Here is a 26,086-nt window from a genome sequence, read left to right as displayed (position 1 = left end):
TTTAAAATGTATTTCTAGAGTTAACAGTTAAAAAAGGACTTCAAATTAGCTTAATGGTTAAGTGTTTATAATGGGCCAATTTTGGATAACTAATTCTCCTTTCATTTGCTGATTATCTTCACCTAACCTACTTTACTACGTTATCTGATTTATATTGTTTTGAGTTCTGTCATGTTTAACTATAGATGAGCAGATTTGGAAAAAACGATTTGATTCGACTTGTGGAGTATAAGAATGTTTCTTTTTAGGAGTCCTGTGAAATTATGATTACAGTATAACTTTGTCAAAGCTGTTGGGTAAAAAAAAGAGTTAAAGTTACACTAGCATTCATGCAGTCATGAGGTTAAACTGGTTCAGTCTGCCAGACCTACTGTATGCAGACAAATTCTCAAAGTTTTACCAGAGAAAAATTTTGGAAGCAATAGTATCAAAGTTATTCCAAATTCAGAGCCCCTTGCTGCTCCAGTTTGACTGCAGCAATCATTTTTACCACTGCATACTTCGTGTTTACTGTTCAGTTGTTCGCTGTCTATTTATGTGAAGTATTTTAATGTCTTGCTTTAAAATTATAATTATATTAATATCCCCTTTTTTTTTGCATGTGCAAATACAGGGCTTATGTGGTTCGCAACAATCCTAAATCACCCTTTCACAAATTAAGTCTCAAAGCAAAAGGTATTAAATTCATGAAGTTATGGCATTAAATGTTTTTGCTTTGCATCAATATCTTTTGTCTTGTTTTTCAGTGCAAATATCTAAACATCCTTGAATCAACTTATATTTATGTGAAATTCAAACTAAGTATATTAAGTCTCGTTTTCTTCTAGTTTATATTAAAGAAATAAATGTCAACTGGGGAAGAAAAGTAGTTTTCTTTGGAATTAAGTACATTTTTCTGAGCCTATTGGCAGATATTGGTTCTTGTTTTAATCAAACTCACTTAATTTAATCAAAAAATGTTTTGCTTGTTAGTATATCATGATTTAAGATTCTTTAGACATTTACACTGGAAAACAAGACAGAAATACTAAGGATGCTCATCGCTTTTTGCAGTGTGATCAGAAGGTACAATAGAAGTTATTTCCATGGAGCTCTGTTGGAATGTGTATTTTCAAGATTTAAAGTTTTGCTAATGTGCCTTCTCTGCTCCGTAGACATTTACACTTACAGAACGTATTGATGTATGTCCCCTTTAATTTACTTTATTTGGATTTAAAAAGGTATTGAAATGATCTTAAACGAACCCTTAAAAAAACTGCAGAAACCCTGAAATACTCTGTAAAAAAAGTTGTAAATCGAATACGATTAGGATTAAGGCTGTAATAATTGGGTCAGCTGTGCTTTGGAACATGGTTGTACGTCTGTTTTGTCCCAGCTGAATAAGTTTAAGTGGTCATAACCTCTGAATGGCTAATTTGTCATTAATGTTCTTTGGACTGATCATCCTGAGCTTTTAAACCTGAAGCAAGCAGCTCTGTCTAATTAGACGTAAGCTCTGCTTGTTTTCTCCGAAACTAAATCCGATGTCACCGCTCGAACCATCTGTCCACAGGTGCTTTCCGATTCTCACAACATCACTGCGCAAATATTACATCCATTTTTCTATCTCAGTATATATATATATTTTTATTATCACAAACGTTTTGCAAATTCATTACACAACAATGCTGATGTAAAAAAAATTAAATACACGTGTTGTTGCACGTGATCCTGGATAATTGGCTTTTGACTGCATTTTGAAATGTCACTCAGTTTCCTTCCCAATCACCTTCAAGATGTTGAATGATGTCATCGCAGTTCTGGATCGTGTTTTGACTGTAACATCAGCCTGAATCTGAAGGACAAAATCCCCGAATGCATGCCAGCATGCAATAACTTTTGTACCTTTAGCAAAAGAGGCCATAAAAGCAGAGGAATAAAAATATAAATAAATAAAAATGTGGGGTTGTTCTTGTGAATAGAAGTATTTCCTTTTGAATAGGGAAAGGAACACTGCCTAAATGTATTCAGCTGTACAAAACATTACTGTTTTAAAAAGCAGAGATGGAAGAACTAGAGAATGTGTTCTTTCTGTCTTTCTCTGTGGCACAGTGGTAGAAAGGAGGTTCTTGGATATGTATAAGGCATCCGTCTGGTGACTCAGACCTGACATATATTGTAGTAGACAGTGGGTCGTTCAAAAACTGTGTCCCCGACCACCTCCAGTATACAGTCTTTGCCACCCAGCAGTGGTACTTCAGTTAAAGGCACATTCTCCATGTTTTGAGCAGTCTGGCTGTCCTGTGCAGCTCCATTTGCTTTCGCCTGAAAAACAAGGTGGTCACATCATCAATAAGCTTGTGGTATTTTGAGATTAACTCAAGTTTAAGCATGATGCTACAAAAGCCTTCCACCACAAAGGTTTGTAAATGGGTCAATGTCATGTAAGACTGTCCACAACAAAGATGAGAAAAGAGTAAAAAAAAAAAAAAAAAAGATGAAAAAAGCGTTAAAAAAAAAAAAGAACTCAGTTCAGAACTGAGTTTAATCTTAATCATTATTTAAAAAAGAAACAAATATTTTTAATATATTTTCAAGGTTAAGGGTATATTTTATATACACATTGAGAATAATAAATACCATTAAGGCTTTCAGGACATTTGCATGTAAAACCTTAAAATTCCTTGCCTTGTCATAAAGTTTAAAAATACTAATTTAGAAATTAAAAGCATGCATCATTACAAGCATGCTTAGCTAGTCATCACATTTATACATCTGAGAGACCCTTTTTATCCGAAAGCAACTTACAATGCATTCAAGGTATACATTTTAGCTCCATGCTATACTTTCTTGTTCTACAGAAAGGTTATACGCATACATTTTAGTTTGAATGTATTTTTAAATAAATTCACAGATGCAGATGAGGAAAAAAAATAATTTGTCATGTCACTGACCGAAAAAAAAGAAAAAGAAAACAGGAAACAAATGTTAGCTTACAGCTTTGTCAGGTGGGAAGTCTTTTCGACACAAGTGGGCAATGATTCCAGCTGCCAGAGCGTCTCCTAGCACGTTGATCATTGTTCGAAAGCGATCTCTTTAAACCAGAAAGGGTAGAAGACTTTATTTTTGATTCGATTATTATTATTTCCCTCATGCATTGTTTTATGATTTAATTTACTCTTAATATTTCCTTTTATAATATTTACTATTTAAATTTAATTTTGTTGATACATTGATTACATCTATCATGAACTGTATTTATTTTATTTTTTATCTATTTTTTGTTTCCAGCAGATGAAATGGCAGTTATGTCAACTTACAAGATCCAATCAATGGCCACAATCAGCGTGATGTCATCCGCTGGCAATCCGACAGATGACAGCACTATCACCATGGTTACAAGGCCTGCCTGAGGGATTCCAGCGGCTCCGATGCTGGCAGCGGTTGCTGTTATACTGGAGGAAATCAGAATAGTATGATTATTATGATTTTACTTTAATAGAAAAGAAAAGGCTATATTTTTTTTTCGCATGCCCTTTACTAACTTTGTTCCGTGTAATAATTTATTAGAACTGTTAAACAGAGACAGTAAACTAATGAAGACAGAGAACAGGAGCCCTTTGCTTTCAGGTGTTGGAATTCTGAGCTCTGTCAAAATAAAAGTCCCGATATATCGGTCGACCACTAAACCTGATTATATTTGGTTACATCTTTGTCTTTCTGTAAGTACCTGATGGTGACCAACTGTCCAAAATCCAGTTCGTAGTCATTGACCTGGGCAATGAAAATGGCAGCGACTGCTTCATAAAGCGCCGTTCCATCCATGTTAATGGTGGCTCCCACTGGCAGCACAAACCGGGCAATCTGCCTGTCCACTCGGCAGTTCTCCAGCAAACATTTCATTGTAATGGGCAGCGTTGCAGAACTGTCAAACAGAGAGAATCTCTCACACTTACAAGGTCATGAAGTCAATACATATCTACTTATTTTAATTGAGATGGGACATTGACAGATTTTTTTGAGGAGTTCATCTTACCTGGATGACGTGGCGAGGGCGATGACCATGGCTTGCAGAAGCCCTCTGATATATGTGAAAGGATTTTTCCATGTCAGAATGAAATAAAAGAATGGGAGCAGGATGAGGCCGTGCACAAACAGGCCTGCCATGACCGTCAACCCGTACCAGCCCAACTTCTTCCCAAGTGTGGAGGGATCACTCATGTCCAGGATTTTGCCAGCTACAAGGAAAATGATCCCAAAAGGAAAATACCTGTTGAAAAATACAGAGAAGGAATTATTAATGAATTATATAATTCTCAAGAACGTTGCTGTTCAAATTCTTCAGTCTGACAGAAATGACATTTTTGGATAAACGATGTTTAACTATGAAAGTTGCAATTCTATTGTACTCCATTAATGTGATGCATTTCAAGTAAAACTGGAAATTCAGTGGAAAAAAAATGCAGGAAGGTACTTTTTTGTCTACTGAGAACTGAACAAAAGAAATGTTACTTACAAAGTGATTTATTAATTTTAATTTCATTTTGAGTCTAGAAATCGGTTTCATTTAATAGTTTATGCGATTTTTTTTAAGCAATTCAAATGGATACATTTTAAATTTAGGCCTAAATATTTTTTAGAGTGTAACACATGGGGTGACATCGTTGTTACCCCACACTATAGCAGCATGTTGTAGTGTGTGACAGCTCTTAAACGCAGGTGATCTGTAAATCCTGTGTGTGCCGAATTGATGCGTATTTTGATCGCCATACTTTTTAGTATGACAGTGTTCACACCAGTACTTCTTCTCTTACCATACAGCTGCATTAATGATCTTCATCACGCACTCATTGATACACTGGCAAACGTTCACCAGAGGAGCTCCCCGTTCACCCATTTTACCAAGTAAGAGACCTAAATGAAAAGTCATTTTTACGGTTATGCATTTGATCATGGTTTTACTTCGTAAAGATGCTTCATTAGGCGAAGGCAGATGTTTTACCCATTGTGGCTGAGAAAATAACAATGCCGAGTACATTCATCTGCTGACTGCTGCTTGGACGCGTCTTATACTCGATGTCTGGAGGTGGTGTTAGTTCCAGCTGCACCGTCCGACCCTTTGGGTTGTCTTCATCAGGCATCAAGTAGACAGAGTTTGGGCGTCCTGTGTTCACCGGTGTTTTTATGATTGGAATAATGTCCGTCTTATACTGAAACAACAAAATATAAAAGTCAAATAAATACAACTTTATGTGTATGCCACTTTAAGCAGCTTTACAGTGTTAAATGGGGAAACGTGTGTTGATAATGCAAAACTAGGTTTTACTTTTTCTTAGGAAATTGTGTGGTTTTTGCTTGTATAAAATTGGTTATAACAATTTTCTAAGTATTCTATCCTGATCCTACGAGGCAAGTCTAATAGATTTTATTGTCCACCAGGTGAAAGTCGCCAATAAGCCACGTGATTTGAGGTATCATTAAAGGATGCATATATTTATACATAAAATGGTTTATTCACATTACTATGAATGGGAGAAAGTGCAATGCAATAGAGTGCAATATTTGGGTTCCAGAAGTAAAAAAAAAAAAAAAAAAATCTCCTTAGAGATATTGATTGATTGATTGATTGATTTTTTTTTTTTTTTACAATAACTGATAAATGTTCAAGGAGCAGTGTTGGGGGTAAAGCATTACAAGTAATACTAATTACATAATCAAATCATTTTTTCTAGTAACTGGTAAAGTAATGCATTACTTTTCAATTTACAATGAAATAAGTTACTTTGTTTCCCTATTTAATCACTGACACCATTCCTCTCCTGGTGCTGAGAGAAATTTTCTGTGAGTCACGTCCTTCAGCCTGAGATTTATTAATTTCACTTTTGGTGTGAAAGGGCCAAAAATATAACTTTTCAGTTTATTGTAATAAAAAAAAACAAATAAGCAAGTCTAGACCAGGTGACAAAAATTAATGCAAAATTAACATAATTCATTACTTTCCTTGAATGCAAATACTACTACTTTTTTATTGAGTAACGCAATATTGTAATGCATTACTATTAATAGTAACTTTACCCAACACAATTAAGGACAGACCTGTCACGAGCCTTGTGATTATTAATTGCTTGCATATGCTTTTGGGGAAGCCATTGCTTACAATAATCATGTTTAATAGCAGAATTAAAGCTTTATTACCCATGATGCTGTACAGAAAATTCCACCGCGTAATAGAGTCAGTGTCCACACGCTATGAGAATACTTAAATATTTGTGTGTGTGTGTGTGTGTGTGTGTGTGTGTGTATAAATATATATTATGCATATTTGGCAAAAACTTATAGGTTCTATAGATACAATCAACAGCTTTAAATTCTTAAAATTCATAATTTCTTCATCTTTTTTTCTAATTTAACTAATTCGCAATGCTTCATGGGAGAAATACAAAACCAATGCTGCTGAAAAAGTGGGCGGCCACTAATGCACTATGATGGAATAAGTCCCGTTTTCTAAATAAAGAGCCATTTGTCAATGTGATGGCAATGAGCATCACTACAACTGACGGATCCATAGAAAAAGTCAGTGTCCTGACACGCACGTTTAGGACTGGCAAGCACACTAGCTGGACCCACCTTGCTTTTCAACACTATTTGAGAATAATAAACCACATTTAAGGGATTGTCTCCAGGTAGCTATTTTGTGCTTTCAAGACCTACATGATGAACGAGCCAATACAGAAATTTCAAAAACTTCTTGTAAAACTCACATTTAAATAAACATACTTTAAATCAGCATCAAACTTTGACGGGTATTATTCATGCTGTTAGTACAAACACTGTACATTTATAAGCTCACTTATCAGCTGATCGGTGTCTGTCTACTCACCTGCTGAAATGTGGCTTCAATGAGATTGGAGGGGATCATATTCCTGGGGATGGAAATAAAGTATGAGTTTAAAAGTGTAAAGGCCATATTTAAAGCATATGATGCTAATTCATTTACTATGTCTTTATGAATATATCACACTACATTTATACTTTCAGATATGACATACACCCTGGAGACTTGAACCCTTAGGCCAGCTATTTTCAAGTATAGCAGCACAAGACCAACAGCAGCTTGCTGTGTTTATGGGCAGAGGGGAATAGAAGGGTCCTGCTCTTCTTAATTGGCCCTTTGTGCAGATTACTCAGAATACCCTAATCACTGCTTTAATTGGATTGCACTGTATGCGATGGCCTAAAATCCCTAGACATGGGGAACTCTTTCTGTGAATGGCACCTACAGTGTCCAAGAGACACATTTTATGTCTTTGGGGGAATGATTTTGTGAATTGGATCAACTGATTCTTAAATCATGAACATGTTAAGAAAATCTAGGGCAAACTAGAATTGTCCTATTTATTTTCCAAGCAGTGCATGTTCCTGGATCAATAGTACCAAAACAGGACACTGCCGAACCCACTAAACATGAACCATTAATGACCTTAAAAATCAGATGAACTTGAGTTGTCCAAGCCTTTAACCCCGTATCTAGCCGATATAAAATCTGCTTGGCTTATATGAATGTTAGTTCAAGAAGAATGCTGTTGCTACTTCACTATTTTTTTGGACAGTTCTACCTGACCAGATCCAGCAGTGCATCTGCAGACGTTATGACTTGTCCACCTCCCATCCTGCTGTTCTCCGCATGTGTCCCATAGCCAGGTTTGATGATAAGAACGAGTACAATGCCGACCACTACTGCAATGAATGTGGTCCAAAGGTAGTAAGTGACTGTCAGCACCCCCATCCTGCAGCAGGCCTTCGACTCCATAGACGACAGTCCAGACATTAAACTACAAGCAGACAGTACAAGTTGATATGAGAAGATATTCACACAATCTTTATGTAAGATAACTTATTATTATTATTTATAAAATATAAAGATGAGAGTGATTCAAATCTTCACCTGGAGGTGATTAGAGGAAGAATCAACATTTTAAGGATCCTCATGAGCAGCTCACCAGGGAAGGAGAAATATATTTTTGCCTGATTAGAAAAAAAACAGAGGAAGAGCTTTTCAGATAAGCAATTTTGCACAATTTCAACTTTTTAGTAGTGTAGAAAAAAAAAGATTTATGTCTGTAACACAGGATTAAATGTCATCCAGTTTTACTACAATGTAATATTTTGTCATATTTTACAAAAAATAAATAAATAATGAATTTGTCTGAATTTATCTCATTAGGTCCACAGAGGGGGAGCTGTTGTTGTTTGTGTCTGCAGTGAGCACTAGATTCTTTGACCAGATCTGAATAGTAGTGTATCAAACTGTAGTGTTAACACTAAATCAGAAATGTTTCTTGAGCAGCAAATCAGCATTTTAGAATAATTTCTGAAGGATCGTGTGACACTGAAGCCTGGAGCCACGATGCTGAAAATTCAAATCAAAGGAATAAATTACAATTTAAAAACAATTCAATTAAAAACAATTATTTTAAATTGTAATGCTGTAATATTTCAAAACATTACTGTCAATGCCAATTGTCTGCTTTTCGTTAAGATAAAACCCCCTCTCATTTAGTGGATTACTGTAAAGTTAAAAGTTAAATTCAACTGCTATTAATTTTCAGAAATAATAATCACAAGTACTCAAATGAAAATTGAAATGTTTGTATACAACAACTCAACTGCACATAAGAACTTGTCATCGTGACAGATTTATTTAAACATACATATGTATTTAACAGTAAGAAGCCCTTCTATGAATTTGCTATCTGAGAGCAGCCCATCTGAGCTACTTCCCCTGACCGACTGTTGGCATTTGCTCTGCTGAGCAGGGTCAGACGTCACGCGTGGTGAGACTGACTCTCACGTCAACCTCCATTTATCTCGGCTGGAATGCTGTCTGTCTGGGATTAGATCCCTGAGCACAGATGTCCTTAAGTGCTTACTAACATTCAAACCTACATACCTCATTCCATCACAACACAGCTATAGTAAAAATTTCACATTGTACAGATATAATTCTGGGGTTTATGATGACGTGACCTCTGTGCATTAGTGATTTATATCTATAAAAATATGCAAATAAATAAAGTAATTTATTTCAGTTAAAACCCATTTAGCACAACAGGAAATTTTGATATATCCTTATATTGATATATATCTTTCTGCCAAATGCTCTATTAAGACACTGTCCAAAACTGAAATTAAATTGTTGGAGCCAATAGAGAGCTCCGACAAACAGCCCGACTTACTTCACTTTCCATCCACTATCTGACTGCCAAAAAATAAATCATACATAAAAATGTATGAAGACACAATGTGACTATAGCTAGTATTTTATACCACTTTTTTTTTTTTTTTTATAGACAGGACAGGACACACATCTCTAAGATAAGAGCTTCATATATGAAGCATTTATTGTCTACAAATAACTTATTAACATTGGTACTACATCTGTGTTTAACTGATTAAAAGCATGACAAATTATTCTGACCATAGAAACATATAAGATGTTTGATGTGCACCTAACCTATTAAAATGCATCACTACAACAACTGCAACTTGTGTACATTTGCATAATTTCTTCCTTGTTTCCATTTTCAGTAACATTTCCATAGCAATTTATTTCTCTAAAATGCACCTTGAATAAGCCTTACCTGTGTGGAGAGGTCCAGACCTCTTAGAGTGAAGCCCAGGACACATCCTGTCATCACGGCTAGAACCGAGAGCGTCAGCAACCCGTTGTGCCTGATGTAGTCCTTCACATACTCTCTGACGCTGACCGAGAACGTGCTTGCCATGAAGTCCTTTATTCTCTCCAGCGGGGATTTAGCCGGTCCCGCCGGAGAGAAGAAGATGCCAGGCTCGGGAGGTGCCTCTTCGGCATCTGCGGGTATCAGTAGCTCCTCCATGGCGAGACGCTATGAGTAAAGCAGGTGGGCAAAGCATAACCTTTTCTAACGAGGGATTACGCCATCATGCATCCATCCAGCATCTCAAGACCACGACCGGGAGGATTTAGGAGGCTAAGAGGATTAGGATGGAGTAATAAAATCTAACACTTCCCTGTTGACAGTGGCTCTGTGCCATACTTCGGGATTTTTGGCGTGGAGTGATGTTAGATAACCCCCACTTTTTGTGTATTTACTACTGTAGCAAAGGGTAAAATAGTAGTGCACTGCGTTGTTCCTGAAACTAATCCATAGTGAGTAAATTATCTGTCTCTAAAGCCACTAGCAAAGTCAGCACATGTCTTCACGATCTCATTAAAATTAAGAGTATCCCTTACGCACGGGCTCAATTAAATAATTGTTCTCTGGAGAATAGGTTGGCACAGGTGAATTTGTCATCTTTATTAAAGTTGAGTACACTTGATACAGCCTGTCTTGTGGTTTAAGGGCATTTCCCAGGTTTGAGTGTCACCATGGCGGAGTTCTGTTTCGTGATGTGCTGCACCATCCTGCACAGATTTCTTCCAGGAGTCCAGTGCACTGTGTTCACAATTGCTCAAAGTAATATGGAATTGCTTAAAAAAAAGTGTTTTGACAACTTTGCAAATGTATTAAAATTCAAAAGTAAAAAATAAGTACATTGCATAAGTATTAATACTTAATAATTAATACCTTTGCACATCTGCATTTGGCAATTATTTGCCATTATTATCCTCACCTCTTCACCTTTCAAGCTCTGTCAGGTTGGATGTGGTCAGACGCACAGTTTCAGGTTTCTTCAGAAACGTTTGATTGGGTTTAAGCACAGACTGTGGCTGGGCCACTCAAGTACATTCATGGAGTTGTCTTATAAGCCACTCTTGCTTTGTGCTTAGGGTCATTGTCCTGTTGGAAGGTAGACCTTCTGCCCAGTCTGAGGTTCTGGATGCTCTGGACTAGGTTTGAATTAAGGCTATCTGTTTTTCTGTGCAAGATGTGTGTTTTCAGCCTCAGTGGACATTCTAACACAGTTCCCACACGTGCATCCCAAGTAAGTAAATAATAATAATAATAATGAATGCAGTAAAACTGCTGTCACATCATGTAAAATATCACACACAAAGCTTAAACTTACCACTGAGAAACGTCCTGATAAAGTCATGCTTGCAATGGAGTTTCTGGTTGATTGACTGCATCAGTATTAGCGGCTTGAATTGATAAGGTAATATCCATGCCATTTTTGTAACCTTATAGCATCTTTGTTTACAATAACCCCTCGGAAGACAAAAATGTATTATGGTAATGACTGTTTTGCTTCCAACACGCATTGTATACGGAAAGGTAAATCACGACAGACTTGGCCAGCTGTCAAAAACAGAGCAGAGAATGCTTATGGTATGGAGGCGTTTACAGACCATAAGTCTGTATAGTCTGTATTTTTTAATTTATGTATAGGTAAACATTTATATATAACATATTTAAAGTCAAAATCTGTCAGTAGGTAAGTTGTGTATAGGTATAGTATTTTGTGAAGCATTCGTATAGCCTGTATTTTTTAGCTTATGTATAGGTAAACATTAAATGTTAAAACATTAAAAAATACAGACAATACGAATATATATAGTATATTTATAGTCAAAATCTGTCAGTAGGTTAGTTGTGTATGGGTTTATACTGTTTTACTTCATTGTTGTATGTTTTTATTTTTGTAGCACCGTGGTCCTGTGAGGCACGACATTTCGTTCCACTGTATGTCCCCACATGTAGCGGAATGACAATAAAGCTCAACTTGAACTTGAACTTGAAGCTCAGAACTGCTGTGAATGAATCGTTTTGAAATCATGAAAAAATTATTTTAATATTAAATGTATATTCTGATCTTAGATGCAAACCTGTTGTAGGGGATTCCAACACAAAGTAGGACACTTTATAAGTGCCCCCCCCCCACACACACACACACACTCACACTTTACAGGTAAGTCATGGCTTAGTGGTTAGAGAGTTTGACTCTTAACCCTAAGGTTGTGGGTTTGAGTCTTGGGCTGGCAATACCATGACTGAGGTGCCCTTGAGCAAGGCACCCAACCCATGGGTGCTGCAGCATAAATGCACTGTGTGTGTGTTCACTTGGATGGGTTAAATGCACAAATTTGTAGAGGTCACCCTACGAGAATGTATCTCATGTCACTTTCACTTTAAAATATCATATGACCTGATGGCATCTTGAACCACTATTATAGTTGGAGGTTCCCCCACGTCTTCTCTGATGGGACTTGTATTGATGGGATATGTTTGGTAATGTCAATTTCATTTGAGCTGTCACTGTTGATGAGTGTTCTTGGAAATACTCTTTCCATAGGGCATTAATGGATGCATTAGCCTTCAGCAGCTCTTGACGGAGTCTTTTGAACATATTGGTATTAGGAAATGATAGCTTGTCTATAGACAGCTTTAGTAGCACTGAAAAGCCCCTGGTATCACCATAGTCTGCCAGTCTCTGGATTTCAAGAGCCCTTTCTGTCCACCAAGTGTTTTCTAGCTCCCTTAACATTCTCTGTATATTTGTCTTGGCTCTGGAGTGAGCCAGCCTTTTGGCCTTGGAAGTAACATCATTTTGACAGGCACAGAGGGCTTTCCTTTTCTTAGTTTCCTTTTTCTTTCACCAGTCCAAGTTTTTTCTGGTCTTGTAACCTAGAGTGGTTTTGCAGGTAGCAAGGATGGTAGACTTTAACTGACTACAGGGCCCTTTATTGTCTCTAGAGTATTCTTGTTGGAGGCTTTCCCCAAGAGAGGCCTGAAGCTGTTGCTGGGTGGCAGTGTCATCATGGCTGTCAAGGTTCAGTCTTGGTCGGATCTGCTGTTTTAAATCCTCTTCTTCCTCTTGAGTTGGATTGACATTGTGAGGTGGATGAGGTAATGATCTGTCCAGCAGACATCTGCAATGACCATTGCTGAGAAGGATAACTCCACTAGTTTTGATGTTTCCGATGCCTTCCTTTGCTATAGTGCTCTTCCAGAGGGGTTGATCCCTGCCATCCCTGGCATTGAAGTTTCCAAGGAGAATAACCTTGTCTTGGTTGGAGGTTCTTGACAGTGTCTCATCTAAGCAGGCATATAAGGTTTCTTTTACTTCCTCTTCAGAATCTAAAGTAGGGGCACAGGCACTCACAACTGTTGCTATCTGGTTGTTGGCAATCACCAGACGGATGGTCACGAGACACTCACTAATCCCCACAGGAAGTGTCCTCTATCAGTTGTCCTTCATCTTCTAGCCAGGTTTCAGAGAGGGTGGTTAGGTCAATCCGATATATTCTCAGTTCTCTAGCAATAATTGCAGTTCTCCTCTCTGGTAGATCACTGGTGGCACTATTCATCAGTGTGTACACATTCCAGGCTCCAAAGTTCACAGTTTTGTGTTTCTGACCAAAAATGGTGATCCCCATGGATGTTGTAATCCAGTCAGGAGGTTAGTGCAGGCTATTTTTTAGGGCACCTTTTCTAGCGCCTTCCCAATGTGTGGTGAGCAGAGTGGATCCTGAACAGGGCTGTTTAGTTGTGGGTGCAGCTGCTGAAGGACTCTTTCTGCCTCATTGCAGGAGCCGACGACTGAGTCTAGCACTCACCGCCTAATGTGCCAGTTTATGACTAGGCGCTTCCAGATCTCACAATCCTGCCCCCATCTCCACTCTCTTGTCGCCATAGGACTTTAACCAGGATGTTAAAGTGGTTTCCAAGGAGGACACCTGTGCTTGATTTTGTTTATATTGGAGAGTCTGGTTTACAGACAGTCACAAGAAGGTTCTTGACAGAATTTGCTCAGAATCTAGTTGCATGTGGTCCAAGATGACTGGGGGCCGTTGTGACGCTCCTGTAAGGCTAGCTATCACCCTCCGCCTGCACTCAGTTGAGGTCTTGGTTGGATTGCTCTGTCAAGGAACCTTTCCCCTGCCCTTACCGCCATGGGTGACCCCCAACCCGTAGCGGTGATCATGATTTCACCAACTACAACACGTTTCTGTATCAACATCCTTGTTGATCCTGGAACAAAATTCCAATCAACCAATCAGAATTGAGATTACTTTTTAACTTTTTAGAAAATATCTGTTTAGGCTTACAGTCAGGGTTAGGTGCTTCTACACCCTTGTTAATCCCATTGATTTTAGTAATAAATTATGGTTAGGGTTAGATTTAGGGGTAGGGATTGGGTTAAGTCTATATTTTTATACAATAATGTGGATACAGGTTCATCAAAAGATGTTGATACAGGAACATGTCTTACTTGGCAAAATCACAGCAACATACCAGGAGCATAGCTCCAAAATACATCACTCTTGGGTGTCACAGGACCATGCAAGCCCCTAAATTAGTGATGAACTATGCCTGTGGTTACACTCAGTGGCGTTGCTAGGGATGCTGGACCCCTTCTGAAATGAAACTTTTATTCTGGAATTAAAATATTGTTTGTTTGTTCCCAAGTGGCTTTGATGTGATCTTTTGTTATCAGTGAACTGTTATTGTAAACAAGGTCAGGTTTTCTGGACACAGTGTGCTAGTTAATGAAATCTTGTATATAACAGTAATCCTATCAGCCATAATCCTGTCATGACAAAAGGCAGTTTCACATGACAATAGAATCTAATCAGTAAGTGTTAATGGCTCTGATAGGTCAGGAACTGTGTGCGTCAGATTTGGGACTTTGTCGCACACTCCAGGCTAAAGGAGCAGACTGGTAACATGGTGATCTAGAACACTTCCAACTAGGCTATACCTATTCAGATAGTTAAGAAGAGAATCAAAAACAGCACAACCAGGAGAATCACTTTATTAAATAAAAAATTAAAGCTGATTATTAATTACATAGAATCCCATATGCATTTAAAAAAGGAGAGTTTTGCAACTTTCAAATTAGGGCTGTCACGATATTAGATTTTTCATATCACGGTTATTGTAGCCATGAGAATTCACAATATCGATATATCGTGATATCTATAGAAACCTTGGGGTGGGGAAGATATCAGTCAAATTATTTTTTACTTTGTTTATTGAGTTTTTCTTTTTCACCGAACGAGCTTAATATTGATACTGATAAACGCAGGGCACAAGACTCTGGCTTTCTCCATCTTCTTTGAAGCTCTTATGAAATATCAAGAGAGAAAATACTGTCAAGTTCAACAATATGATGAATAAATATTAATAAGAGGCCATTTGTTAACATTAAATGTATTAATGAACATGAATGAACAATGAACAATACATTTATTACACAATTTATTAATCTTTGTTAATGTTAATAAAAATTGAGTTATTCAATGTTCAGAGTACATTAATGTTTACAAACACAACTTGTGATTTTAACAATGCATCAGTAAATGCTGAAATTAACATGAACCAAGATTAATAAATGCAGTGGAAATATTGTTCATTATTATATGTTATTTATATATGTTAACTAATGAACCTTATTGAAGACTGACCACAGATGAGGCATTAAGTGCATGGCACTGTGACTAACTTAACAATTAACAGAGTTTAATGTAGCAATGTGGTCGCTCAATTTTTCAAGATCCATTTTAATCGTGTAACTGTTCATAGATTTGAACAAAGAAAGAAATAAAGTGTTACTACGTACAGGCCGTATTGATTACAAATACAAAAATAAGACGAGTAAAGAAAACGCGGTACTTAAGTATATGAACACAGAAGACCGCTGTTAATAGGTTATATAATATTTCCCAGTCTATGACTAGTAAAATAATAACAACTTACTCTGATGAACACAGCTCTCCTCAGAGTAGCTGCCAGGCAGCAAGGAAGTCGACCGGAAGTTGAAGTCGGCTGGGGGCTGCCATCTTGTAGCAGAACTTCACTTGCGTTAGCATTCCCATTGACTCCCATTCATTTTGGCGTCACTTTGACAGCGAATAACTTTACATCTGAGGCGTTTAAAGACTCAGTTTGTCCATTACCTTCTATGTTACATTATAAACAGTATAAACAGTTTTTGTAAAAAATAGGCTAACGATTGCGTCATAACCACTTGACTCTCTGTTGCATTACCGTACAGACAGGAGGAGAAGCTCGCAGGCAATTAACTTAATATGGCGTACTGGCGTTACATTTTAAAATACTATACAAAATAATTAATCAGAATACTTACTCCTGCTCAGTCACGACAAAGAACTCCCCGCTCAAGCTCGTCGTCTCTGCAAGATTAACGATGGCACTTTGCATGCACAGCCACTTAGAAGATTTACATCTGTCAGACAGGTTGCTGACGTCGTCAAGCTTCGTTTGAGTCTGCACGTCAGAAACGAAAGAGCTAAAAAACTCTCAATTGAGTTCCAATGGGGTCGCTGTGTCCATTTCTTTTACTGTCTATGGTAGCTGCAAGTGCTGCGTCTTCTTCTTGTGTGACAGGTGTCAGAGTTAAGGCACGATACTGCCACCTGGGCACTCAACCAGGTACTGTTACCAAGTATTTACAAGTGGTGTCATCATAAGAGAACTGTTCATTTTAAATATTAGTTATCACTAATACCGGTATACCCTCATACACTAAATTAACACGATATCGATAATTGTTTATTTGAATATCACGGTTATCGTCAATACCGGTATATCGCCACAGCCCTAATTCAAATACTAAATCTCATTGACATGTAAAAGAGCACAGACAGGAAATAGCTACAGATTGACCTGCCCACAAACACTTCCACTAGTTAGTGTGTTTAAATCATGTCGAGAAGACGTATGTTTTCAGCCTCACTGGGCAGTCTGGGTCATATACGGAAATCCCATTCACTACAGACTTGGCCAGCTGTCCAATCAGAGCAGAGCAGGCTTATGGAAGAGAGGTGTTTACAGACCTTACTGCTTCAAACTAATAATTTCAAAATAATAATAAGAAAAAATGTGATCTTAGATGCATTTGAACCTGTTGTAAGGTATTCCAACACAATATTAGGACACTTTAAAATACCAAATGACTTGCCCTATAAGGCTCCTGATGGCGTCTTGAACCACTATTATAGTTGGAGGTTCCCCCATCTCTTCTCTGATGGGACTGGGGGATATATTGGTAATGTCAATTTCAGTTGAGCTGTCACTGTTGATGAGTTCTTGGAAATACTCTTTCCATTGGGCATTAATGGACTCAGTGTCCTTCAGCAGCTCTTGGCTGTCCTTTGAGCACCAGGGGTTTAGGCCATGATAGTTTGGACTATAGACAGCCTTGGTAGCACTGAAAAACCCCTGGTATCACCAGAGTATGCCAGTCTCTAGATTTCAAGAGCCCTTTCTGTCCAACAAGAGTTTTTTAACTACCCATCTCTGGATATCTGCATTGGCTCTGGAGTGATAGAGCCTTTTCTTAGTTTCCTTTTTCCTTTACCATTCCAAGTGTTTTCTGGACTTGTACCCTAGAATGGTATTGCAGGTAGCAAAGATGGTAGACTTTAGCTGACTCCAATGCCCTTTAATGTCACAAGGCTATTCTTGTTGGAGGCTTTCCCCAAGAGATGCCTGATGTTGCTGTCAAGGTTCAGTCTTGTTCGTATCTGCTTTTTTAAATTCTCCTCTTCCTCTTGAGTTTGACATTGTGGAGTGGATGAGGTGATGATCTGTTCAGCAGTCAAGAACAAGCCAGTGACCACTGTGATGTGAACATCGCAAGGGCCATGGACAGTGCAGATCAGTGACCATGGCCCTTGCGATGTTCACATCACATCGGTCCCTGGCTAGTACAATGACATAGTCAATGAGATGCCACTGTTAAAAGTGGGAATGTATCCAAGATGCCTTAAAAAAATTATTTTTGTTTTTTGGCTAAAGGGAGAATTAGTGATGATGAGATCATGCTTAACATGATTGCTGAGAAGCATAACTCCACTAGTGTTTCTGTTTCAGATGCCTTCCTTTCTTTTATTGTCCTTTAAGAAGTGTTGATCCCTGCATTGAAGTCTTCATGGGGAATAAACTTATCTTCCTTGGGGATTCTTGACAGTGTCAGTGTCAGTGTCTTCCTCTTCAAAGTCTTAAGAAGGGGTATAGGTCCTCACAACTGTTGTTATCTGGTTTTTGGCAAGCACCAGATAGATGGTCATGAGATGGTCACTAATACCCACAGGAAGTTCATAGAGGTGGCTGATAAACTGGTTCCTAATGGCAATTCCAACCCCACGGATTCTGGGCTCATCAGCAACTTTTCTTTCCAGAAGAAAGTGAAGCCACCCTTCTCTTTTAGTTGAGTCTAGCACTCACTGCCTAATGTGTCAGATTATGACTAGGGGCTTCCAGACCTCACAATCCTGCCCCCATCGCCACTCTCTGGACAATAGAACTTTAACCAGCATGTTAAAGTGGTTTCCAAGGAGGATGCCTATGCGTGATTTTAACTCGGAGAGTCTGGTGCACAGACAGTCACCACAAGGTCCTAGACAGAAATGGGTCAGAATCTAGTGGTATGTGTCCCAAGACAACTGGAGGCACTTTTCTGCTGAAGCCTTCATCCGCCTTCCCAGCCATTGTGACACTTCCGTAAGTCTAGCCATCATACTCCACCTGCAACACAGCTGAGGTCTTCGTTGGATTGCTCTTCATTAAGGAACCTCCTCCTTGTCCTTACCACCATGAGTGACCCTACCAGGAGCATAGTTCTAGAAGACATCACCCTTGGGATAACAGGACCACGCAAGCCTCTCCACCATGACAAGGTGGCAATCCCCCAGAGAGTTGTGTTGAACTATACCTGTAGTTACTCTCAGTGGCATTGCTAGGGATTCTGGTACCCTTCTCGAATCAAACAGAATCTTTTAATAGTTTGTTTACAAGTGCCTTTGATGTAGGGTGACCATATGCGCCGTTCATATGGGACACGTCCTAGCCAGGATTTTAATATTGCGTAAAATATCCAGGTTTTGTCTATTTGCATTGTGCAGGTTGATCGTTGTGTAACATTCACGAGAGCTTTAAAAAGAGCAGAACAGATGGCTCCTTAAGCTTTCGATTCGCTTTCACGTGTCTTTTCGTTCGACTTGAAGTATTGTGACACACTTTGTTTTTTGTGACGCTTCAAGTCAATCGAACGATCAAACACATGCACATATTTGCATCGCTTTGATCGTTCCCTCTAGGTCTCACCTTCTCACAAGCAGCCCCACGATTGGTCGATTATGTACAATACCTGCATGTTATTGGTTAAACTGCTCTGGATGTTTTAGGCATTATTAAAATCCTGGCTGTGATGTGTCCCGTATGAACGGTGCATATGGTCACCCTACTTTGATGTGATATTTTATTATCAATGAGCTGTTATTGTAAACAAGGCCAGGTTTTCTGGAAACAGTATGCTAGTTAATGAAGCCTTAGATATAACAGTAATCCTATCAGCCATAATCCTGTCATGACAAAAGGCAGTTTCATGTGACAATACGGTGTAATCAGTTAGTGTTAATGGGTCTGATAGGTCAGCAACAGTGTGCGTCAGATTTGGAGCTTTATCGCACACTCCAGGCTAAAGGAGCAGACTGGTTACATGTGGATCTGGAATACTTCCAACTAGGCTATACCTGTTCAGAAAGTAAAAAAAAAAAAAGAATCAAAAATCACACAATCAGGAGATATTTTATTAAATCAAAAATTTTAAGCTGATTATTAATTACACAGAATCCCATATGCATTTCAAAAAGGAGAATTTTGCAACACTCAAATACTAAATCTCATGGACACATGTAAAAGAACATGTACAGGAAATGGCTACAGATTGGCAGATAGTGCAGACATCCTGCCAACAAATCTAAGATCAAGTCTCCAAGTCATTGGATCCAACCTCAGATTCTGTTGGAAAAATATCCATTTTGGCTCAAACCCAAATCCTGTTAATAGCACCTGTTAATAAAGTTTTGTTCAGTACCCAAAATCAGTGTTTTACTGACCAAATCTGTATTAACAGTCTTCTCTCAGCAGCGAAAAGCAGTAAGCAGGAGATTAGGTGATGGTAAAATTATACAGAATAATCTTAGTTGCGTTTGTTTCAATGCTCAGTCAAACTTTGTCCGACCAGCACAAATCCAACCAGTGTTATTACCACAATCAATATCAATGGAAAATTACTGCTTCTCAATATTGTCCAGTGACACTGAAAACATTTCATCTCCAACAATGAAAACATAAGACAAAACAGATTAAACAGTAATGTACAAATAATATAAAATGCCTGATCAAATAATAAATCAATATAGAATATATCAATATTATCAGTAATTAAACGGAATAATAATATATATAAAAAAATCAAATAAAGAAAACAACACAAATGTATGATTGCTCTCTCATAACAACAAACACAGGTTGCTACACCACGATCTTTTAAGAAAAAGATTAAGAAAACAGTAATGGCGGACTGGTGTTTCTCACTTAGGGCTGTGTATATGCTAATAGGGTGGAGAGACCGTCACAAATGGGCAGGACTTTCCCCAACTATAACGTCATAGTAGTGAGAAATCTGGAACTGCTAGTGTGGAGAGACAGTTTATGATTTATTAGTATAAAAAACAAAAACAAATGGGTGGATTTTTAATATTAGGCTGGCTGTTTTCACACTCTGCTGCCACACAACTTTTTGCATTCTATGGAACCTTTAAGACAAACTTTTTTCTTCTTTTCTTTTAGATCCGTTGCTTGATTAGTCGAAACTGCCCAGATATACTATTAATAACTGTGAAAACACTATTAATAATCCCCACGATATCACAGACATGATCTACAATGTAACCATAGTTTCATAAAGCTGTAGTACGCACAAATGTCAAACTAAATTAAGGATACACAAGAAAGACTGTTCAAATACATGAAAAGGTCAAGCTTTAATTTCCTGAGGCTCACTCTCTGCAATATCAGTATCCTTGTCAGGTGCCACAAACTTATAAGTGGAATTTATAAATTAAAAAATTCTCTTCATTTACTTCTGAAGCTTAGCATGGTGCTTATAATGAGGCAAAATACTCCTCATTCAAACTGAGGACAGTAGTCAAATTCATGACAAAATAGATCAAATATAGCTTAATGTAACAATGAACATTCTAAATTAAGCATAAATTACAGTTAACCGCCATGTCAAGTAACTGAAACAACTGGCAGTTTGACTGAATTCTGTGGACTCAACTATACTCAATTTAATGTAAACATATCTGACCAATTTCAACACAAAGTTCTCACTGAAACATTCAGCATTCACCTATTACATGTGCATTCAGCTATTATTATCTATAAGAAAATCCTTCAAAACAGTCATTGTAATATTGGTAAATATTGACTATGTATGATATTCACATAAATTCTAAGAGTCTCTTAACCTGAAATTCATCAGATACAGAAGATTTGAGTTTAAAATGAATAAAGAGGTTTTTTTCCAAATAGGGTTCAGGGGCTTTAAGGTAGTTACAGAAAATGTATAATTAAAAAGTAATCGTAATAATAATAATAATCTAACCAATTTAAGGGTTGTCAAAGTTAATGTGTTAATGTAAAATAGTTAAACTATTTTTTTTATATTTACCAAATGTGTTGATTTTATGATTTCCTAAATTCATGAGATTAATCAAAATGATAGTTACAGCTGTTTAAAACAGTAGGGAATAAATGTAAAAAATCTTGATTTTATTTGAAAGATTTATACATCTGACAAAACACTTATAAAATACCAATTAAAGTAAATGTTTTAATAATTTTACATTTAATATTTGGTGATTTTATATTTAATCTTGGTACAGTGACACTAATAAAGATAATTATTTAATTTTTTTAAATAACATTAAATAATATGACACTTAATAGTATGTGTGTGTGTGTGTGTGTGTGTATACATGTACACACACGCACAAAGGATATTACAGCAGCCTTTATAGATACAAATCATACAAATATCATAATCATATTTTTGGGTTACTGGTTTTAAAAAGATTGAAAACTCTTGCATCATAAGTCAAGTATCAAAAGTTATACAGTAGATTTACAGAAACCCTTGGTTATGATGTTTGACAGATGGAGCAGTACACCATTTTAGGAAATGTTACATTTTGAGCCCCTTTTACCATTTGATGAGGACGAGCCCTGCAAGTACACTGTAGCCCAGTACTAGAAACAGCACCTTCAGTAGCCTGTCGTGTTTGTCCTCCAGCTCTCGCGAGAGGATCTCAAAGAACGTAATGAAGAGGAACGTCCCGGCTGCCATGCCCTGGAGTACTACAGATATAATACTTTCTGCCAAGCGCTGGACTGTCTGAATACCCATTCCAATCCCGATGCCCAGAGGAATCATTAGGCTCACTGTTATGGCCAGTTTACTGGCATCCCGTAAGGAGATTCCTGCCTTGGCTATATTAACCCCCAGCGCCACTGCTGCCAGCGTCTCATGGATAGCCACTCCAATGAAGAGGGTTCCGAGTTTAGCCCCATCTTCCTGAAGGCCCAAAGCCAGACCCTCGAAGACAGAGTGAGCGGACAGTGCTAGCACCAGGCCAGCTAATCTCAACGGCCCAGCGTGCATCAGCTCTGAAGGGCTGAAGTGTCCGTGGTGATGGGAATGGTATTGGTGGTCTCTGGAACCTCGAGGGGGAGAGATGAATGGAGCATCATTCTCTGAGTCGCTCCCCGCTGCAGAGTCACCAGCATTAAACGTCTCCAGGTCGATAAACGAGGGCTTCTCCTTGCGGAAAGTGAGCACGGCCTGTTCCACAAATACTGTGAGGAAAAACCCAATCATCATCATGGTCTCTGCCAGCGGGTACTGATTGGTGGTTTGTAAGATTTTCAGGACGTCATCAACCTGAGATCAAAAAGGTGAGAAGTTAGATTCTCTGACTGTAAACTTTAATTTGTTTCTTAAAAGCACAGTGAACTTCCTAATGGTAATACTGGATGCATTAATGACTTTGGTTTAGTATAACAGATTAATAAAATCATTAATCTTGACAATTATCAAAAACTATAGTCTAAAAGATATATGTATTTTTTAATGTAACAATTTATTTAACCTTTCAATTTAAAGCCAATTTTTTTTTTTTATCTTAAAAAAAAAATAAAACATTCATGCAACCCAGACTTGTTGCTATTGTAGATTTGCACTCTGAATTTACTCTAGATAGTTCATTCCGCCAAGTATTACAGTTATCACCGTCAATCACTCATAAATTACTGCACTCTAATTTGACACTTCTGAAACAGTATTCCTGGATGTTCTGTCCTCTTAGACAAACAAAACTTTTCTTCAAACTGTCAATGGATTATATAGAGAAACCGAGCAAAGCTGACCACACTTACACAAAAACTCATGATATAATCAATAAATAACTACACAATAAATCTCTCACAGGAGTTTTTAAAAGCGGTTGACTACAAGTGGGTACAGAATTGAACTAGTACTAATGGTACTGTAAAAAGCCCCCCCACCTTCACTTTCTCATCAGATCTAAACGAATCTCGTAGGTGTCCTATTCTGATCTCAAAAAAAGTGAGGAGTTTGCATTGCATATACATACATACATACACACACACACACACACACACATACATATACATATATGTACACTTTTTGTTAAATATCATGTACATAAACAATAGTACAACCAAACTCTCTTGAACAAGAGGCTAAAATATATATCATATATCAAGGCTATTCTCCATTTACTTAACAAGAAATATTTTACAAATGTATCAATATGTGAATCCTTAAAGTAACATTCCATTATTTTTGAAAATAATTTCAAGAAATTTTTTGAACATTTTGAAAATAATATTCCAGCTCCCCTAGAATTATACAGTTGAGTTTTAGTTTTCGAATCCATTCAGCCGATCTCCGGACTGACGGTAGCACTTTTAGCAATTGGTGTAAAAACACAATGATCTGATAACTCCCATTACTTTCCTGCAGAGACCTATACTTGCACAAAGTAGCTAGGGACTATTTTCAGGCGCTGTAAATATCATTGCATAATAATCAGGGAACTACGCCGGAATGATAGAATAGTACCCAGCCATATCGGAATAGAAAATCTTTTCATTTTCGTTCAGTCGCAGTACATGATGTAACTACAGAAGAGTCAAGTTTTAAATAGGAAAAATGTAAAAACTCCTTGGTCATTTTTTTAGCAACATGCTTAAATTCATATCCGATTCAATGATCTGTGCTGAGCTAAAAGGGCTACCGCCAGACCCGGAGATCAGGCTGAATGGATTCGAAAACGGTTAAACTCAACTGTTTAACTCTAGGGGAGCTGGAAAATTAGCCTATTTTTTTATTTTTTTATAAAAGTGGAGTGTTCCTTTAAATGTATTTCTGTGATTCTTCAGCTGTTTTATTTTATCTGTATTACTGTAGTTCTGAATGTAGCTTGACTTTGTTCTGTTACTGAAATTCAAAATTACATCTGACCAGAAGGTTTGGTTTATAATTGAATTAAAAGTATAAAATATTAGTATTTCTCTCTCTCACGCACACACCTATTATTTTGTTCAGAAGATAGACTCACCAACTGTGACTGTACTGCATCGATTACAATCTTGTTTATTTTGCATGTTTTTGAAGCATCAACTTTAAAGGCACAATCCAACTGGTACTATACAGACTCAGAGATGGATTATTTGTATAAAACATTAGTGTTTTCTGTTGTGTTCATTTTTGGCTGAAGTTTGAAGTTGAAGGGATAGATCACCCAATATTGAAAATTCTGTTATTATTTACAGTTTACAAATGCCTGAGAAGACAAACCTATGCTTTTGCATCCTTTTTAGGCTCCCCATTAATTGCAGCCAGTACATTCATCAGAATGTCTGCTTTTGTTTCACAAAAGAAAGAATATCAAACTTGCAAAAGAAAATTATGTTAGTTTGGAGTGAACATTTTCCAAAACCATGTTTGATAACATACCTTTTCCCTAACTGCTGGGAGAAGGGCATTGAAGCAGGTGGCCAGGAATACACCTCCTCCAAAAGAGTTGCTTAAAGCAACCACTCTTCTGTACCTCGTGACCTTATCATACTCCGTATGCATCATCCGCACAGGAAGAAGGATGCCCGTTAACATCAGGGCAAACACTCCCAGCAGACACAGGATTTTGGCTACAGCTATCTCCATACTTGAGGAGATGGGCTGTGATCCCACTTCAACAAAGCATGTGTGTCTGAAATAAAACTGAAGCCAAAGACACTGACTCTTCTTAAGGTCTACTGAGGTCAGGTCATGGACAGCATCCCTGGAAAATAATCATAAACGTTAGTCCACACTGTTTCATGATTATCGTAATTAAAATCTGAGACACATAATAATTTCAAATCAGCATCAGTTCGACAGCTGATGCCAGGCATGTATGATAGAATATTTCACACCTGACAACCAACTCCTGAGGCGTTAACGTTATATGTTCGTAAGGTGACTGTCGAGGTCAGTGTACAGATTAGCATGCTAACCCTGGTGAGCGGCTAGCTATCATAACAGGAAAAAAGTGTGCATATAAGATGCATGTATTGAAGAAAAAAAAAACATCATGCTAACGACAAAAACACTTTATATTAAGACAACAAGCCTGTTGTTTTTCACGAATTTCTATTCAAAGTGGAGTCGTTTACTATAGCTCTTAAATGCTAAGCTAACAAACATCGCACGCACATAAAAGGCGTTTATACTCTATTACTGGTTTAAATACGTCTTTTATTATGCTTCATCAAACGGCGAAACGTTAGAACATAATAATTAATATACTTGTGCACGAAAATAGGCGTTTTACCAGTGTTTATGATATTTCCTGCTGCTGAAGGCTGCAACACCTGTTCAGTTCAGTGGCTCTTTCAATGACGAGTGAGCTGTCTAGTTTGCTTCGCAACATAGGCACGTTTGTCACATTTTTCAATTCGTATATGAACTGAAAAAAGTTCGCTGCCTCTGAAACCGGCAAGAAAAAAAGAGGCTTAAATGTTTCAAACTTTGCTACTGCTGTTTATAAAGGCAGCACGCTAGGTTTTGAGACGGTGATGTTTACGGATGACGACAAGTCCCTTTAAGTACACCATCACACATACACAGTGTTGGGAAGGTAGTTGTGTAAATTTAATTACTTTAATAAAGTAATGTAACTAATTACTTTTCGATTACTTTTCTAAATTTCTAATGAATGTTTATTTAACTGTTAATCTTTTTCAAA

At 37.6% G+C, this 26,086-nt stretch overlaps 2 protein-coding genes across 3 annotated transcripts; both read right to left on the bottom strand.

Annotated features, from left to right (window-relative positions):
* Positions 1–1,612: 1,612 nt before the first annotated feature.
* LOC128022490 (excitatory amino acid transporter 5-like) lies at positions 1,613–9,914 on the bottom strand. Its single transcript, XM_052610118.1, has 11 exons — positions 9,621–9,914; positions 7,925–8,004; positions 7,596–7,811; positions 6,860–6,902; positions 4,982–5,189; positions 4,794–4,893; positions 4,016–4,249; positions 3,710–3,904; positions 3,300–3,434; positions 2,977–3,073; positions 1,613–2,304 (listed from the first exon to the last, which is right to left on the bottom strand). Exons 1-11 carry the CDS (start codon positions 9,873–9,875, stop codon positions 2,140–2,142), a joined length of 1,728 nt encoding a protein of 575 aa, XP_052466078.1. The 5' UTR covers positions 9,876–9,914; the 3' UTR covers positions 1,613–2,139.
* An 11,860-nt stretch (positions 9,915–21,774) lies between these two features.
* On the bottom strand, positions 21,775–25,947 carry LOC128022489 (zinc transporter ZIP3). Of its 2 annotated transcripts, none has more exons than XM_052610116.1 (3): positions 25,673–25,947; positions 24,817–25,141; positions 21,775–22,716 (listed from the first exon to the last, which is right to left on the bottom strand). In XM_052610116.1, exons 2-3 carry the CDS (start codon positions 25,021–25,023, stop codon positions 21,979–21,981), a joined length of 945 nt encoding a protein of 314 aa, XP_052466076.1. In that variant the 5' UTR covers positions 25,024–25,141; positions 25,673–25,947; the 3' UTR covers positions 21,775–21,978. The 2 variants fall into 2 exon arrangements, with proteins under 2 accessions (XP_052466076.1, XP_052466077.1); XM_052610117.1 differs by lacking the exon at positions 25,673–25,947 and adding an exon at positions 25,275–25,467.
* Positions 25,948–26,086: the final 139 nt, after the last annotated feature.

The sequence above is a fragment of the Carassius gibelio genome, chromosome A11 (assembly GCF_023724105.1).
Source record: "Carassius gibelio isolate Cgi1373 ecotype wild population from Czech Republic chromosome A11, carGib1.2-hapl.c, whole genome shotgun sequence".
Classification (NCBI taxonomy): Eukaryota; Metazoa; Chordata; class Actinopteri; order Cypriniformes; family Cyprinidae; genus Carassius; species Carassius gibelio.
Note: the sequence above shows the minus strand (reverse complement) of the source record. Positions and strands in the feature narration are given on the sequence as shown.

Excerpts from the sequence above, each read along its gene's own strand:
- LOC128022490 (XM_052610118.1), bottom strand. The coding sequence starts at position 9,875 with ATGGAGGAGCTACTGATACCCGCAGATGCCGAAGAGGCACCTCCCGAG. Across the intron at positions 6,903-7,595 it reads GCACTGCTGGATCTGGTCAG|GAATATGATCCCCTCCAATC; the intron begins GTAGAACTGTCC and ends TTCCATCCCCAG. Across the intron at positions 3,435-3,709 it reads GGACAGTTGGTCACCATCAG|TATAACAGCAACCGCTGCCA; the intron begins GTACTTACAGAA and ends GATTTCCTCCAG.
- LOC128022489 (XM_052610116.1), bottom strand. The coding sequence starts at position 25,023 with ATGGAGATAGCTGTAGCCAAAATCCTGTGTCTGCTGGGAGTGTTTGCC. Across the intron at positions 22,717-24,816 it reads TCCCAGCAGTTAGGGAAAAG|GTTGATGACGTCCTGAAAAT; the intron begins GTATGTTATCAA and ends TTTTGATCTCAG.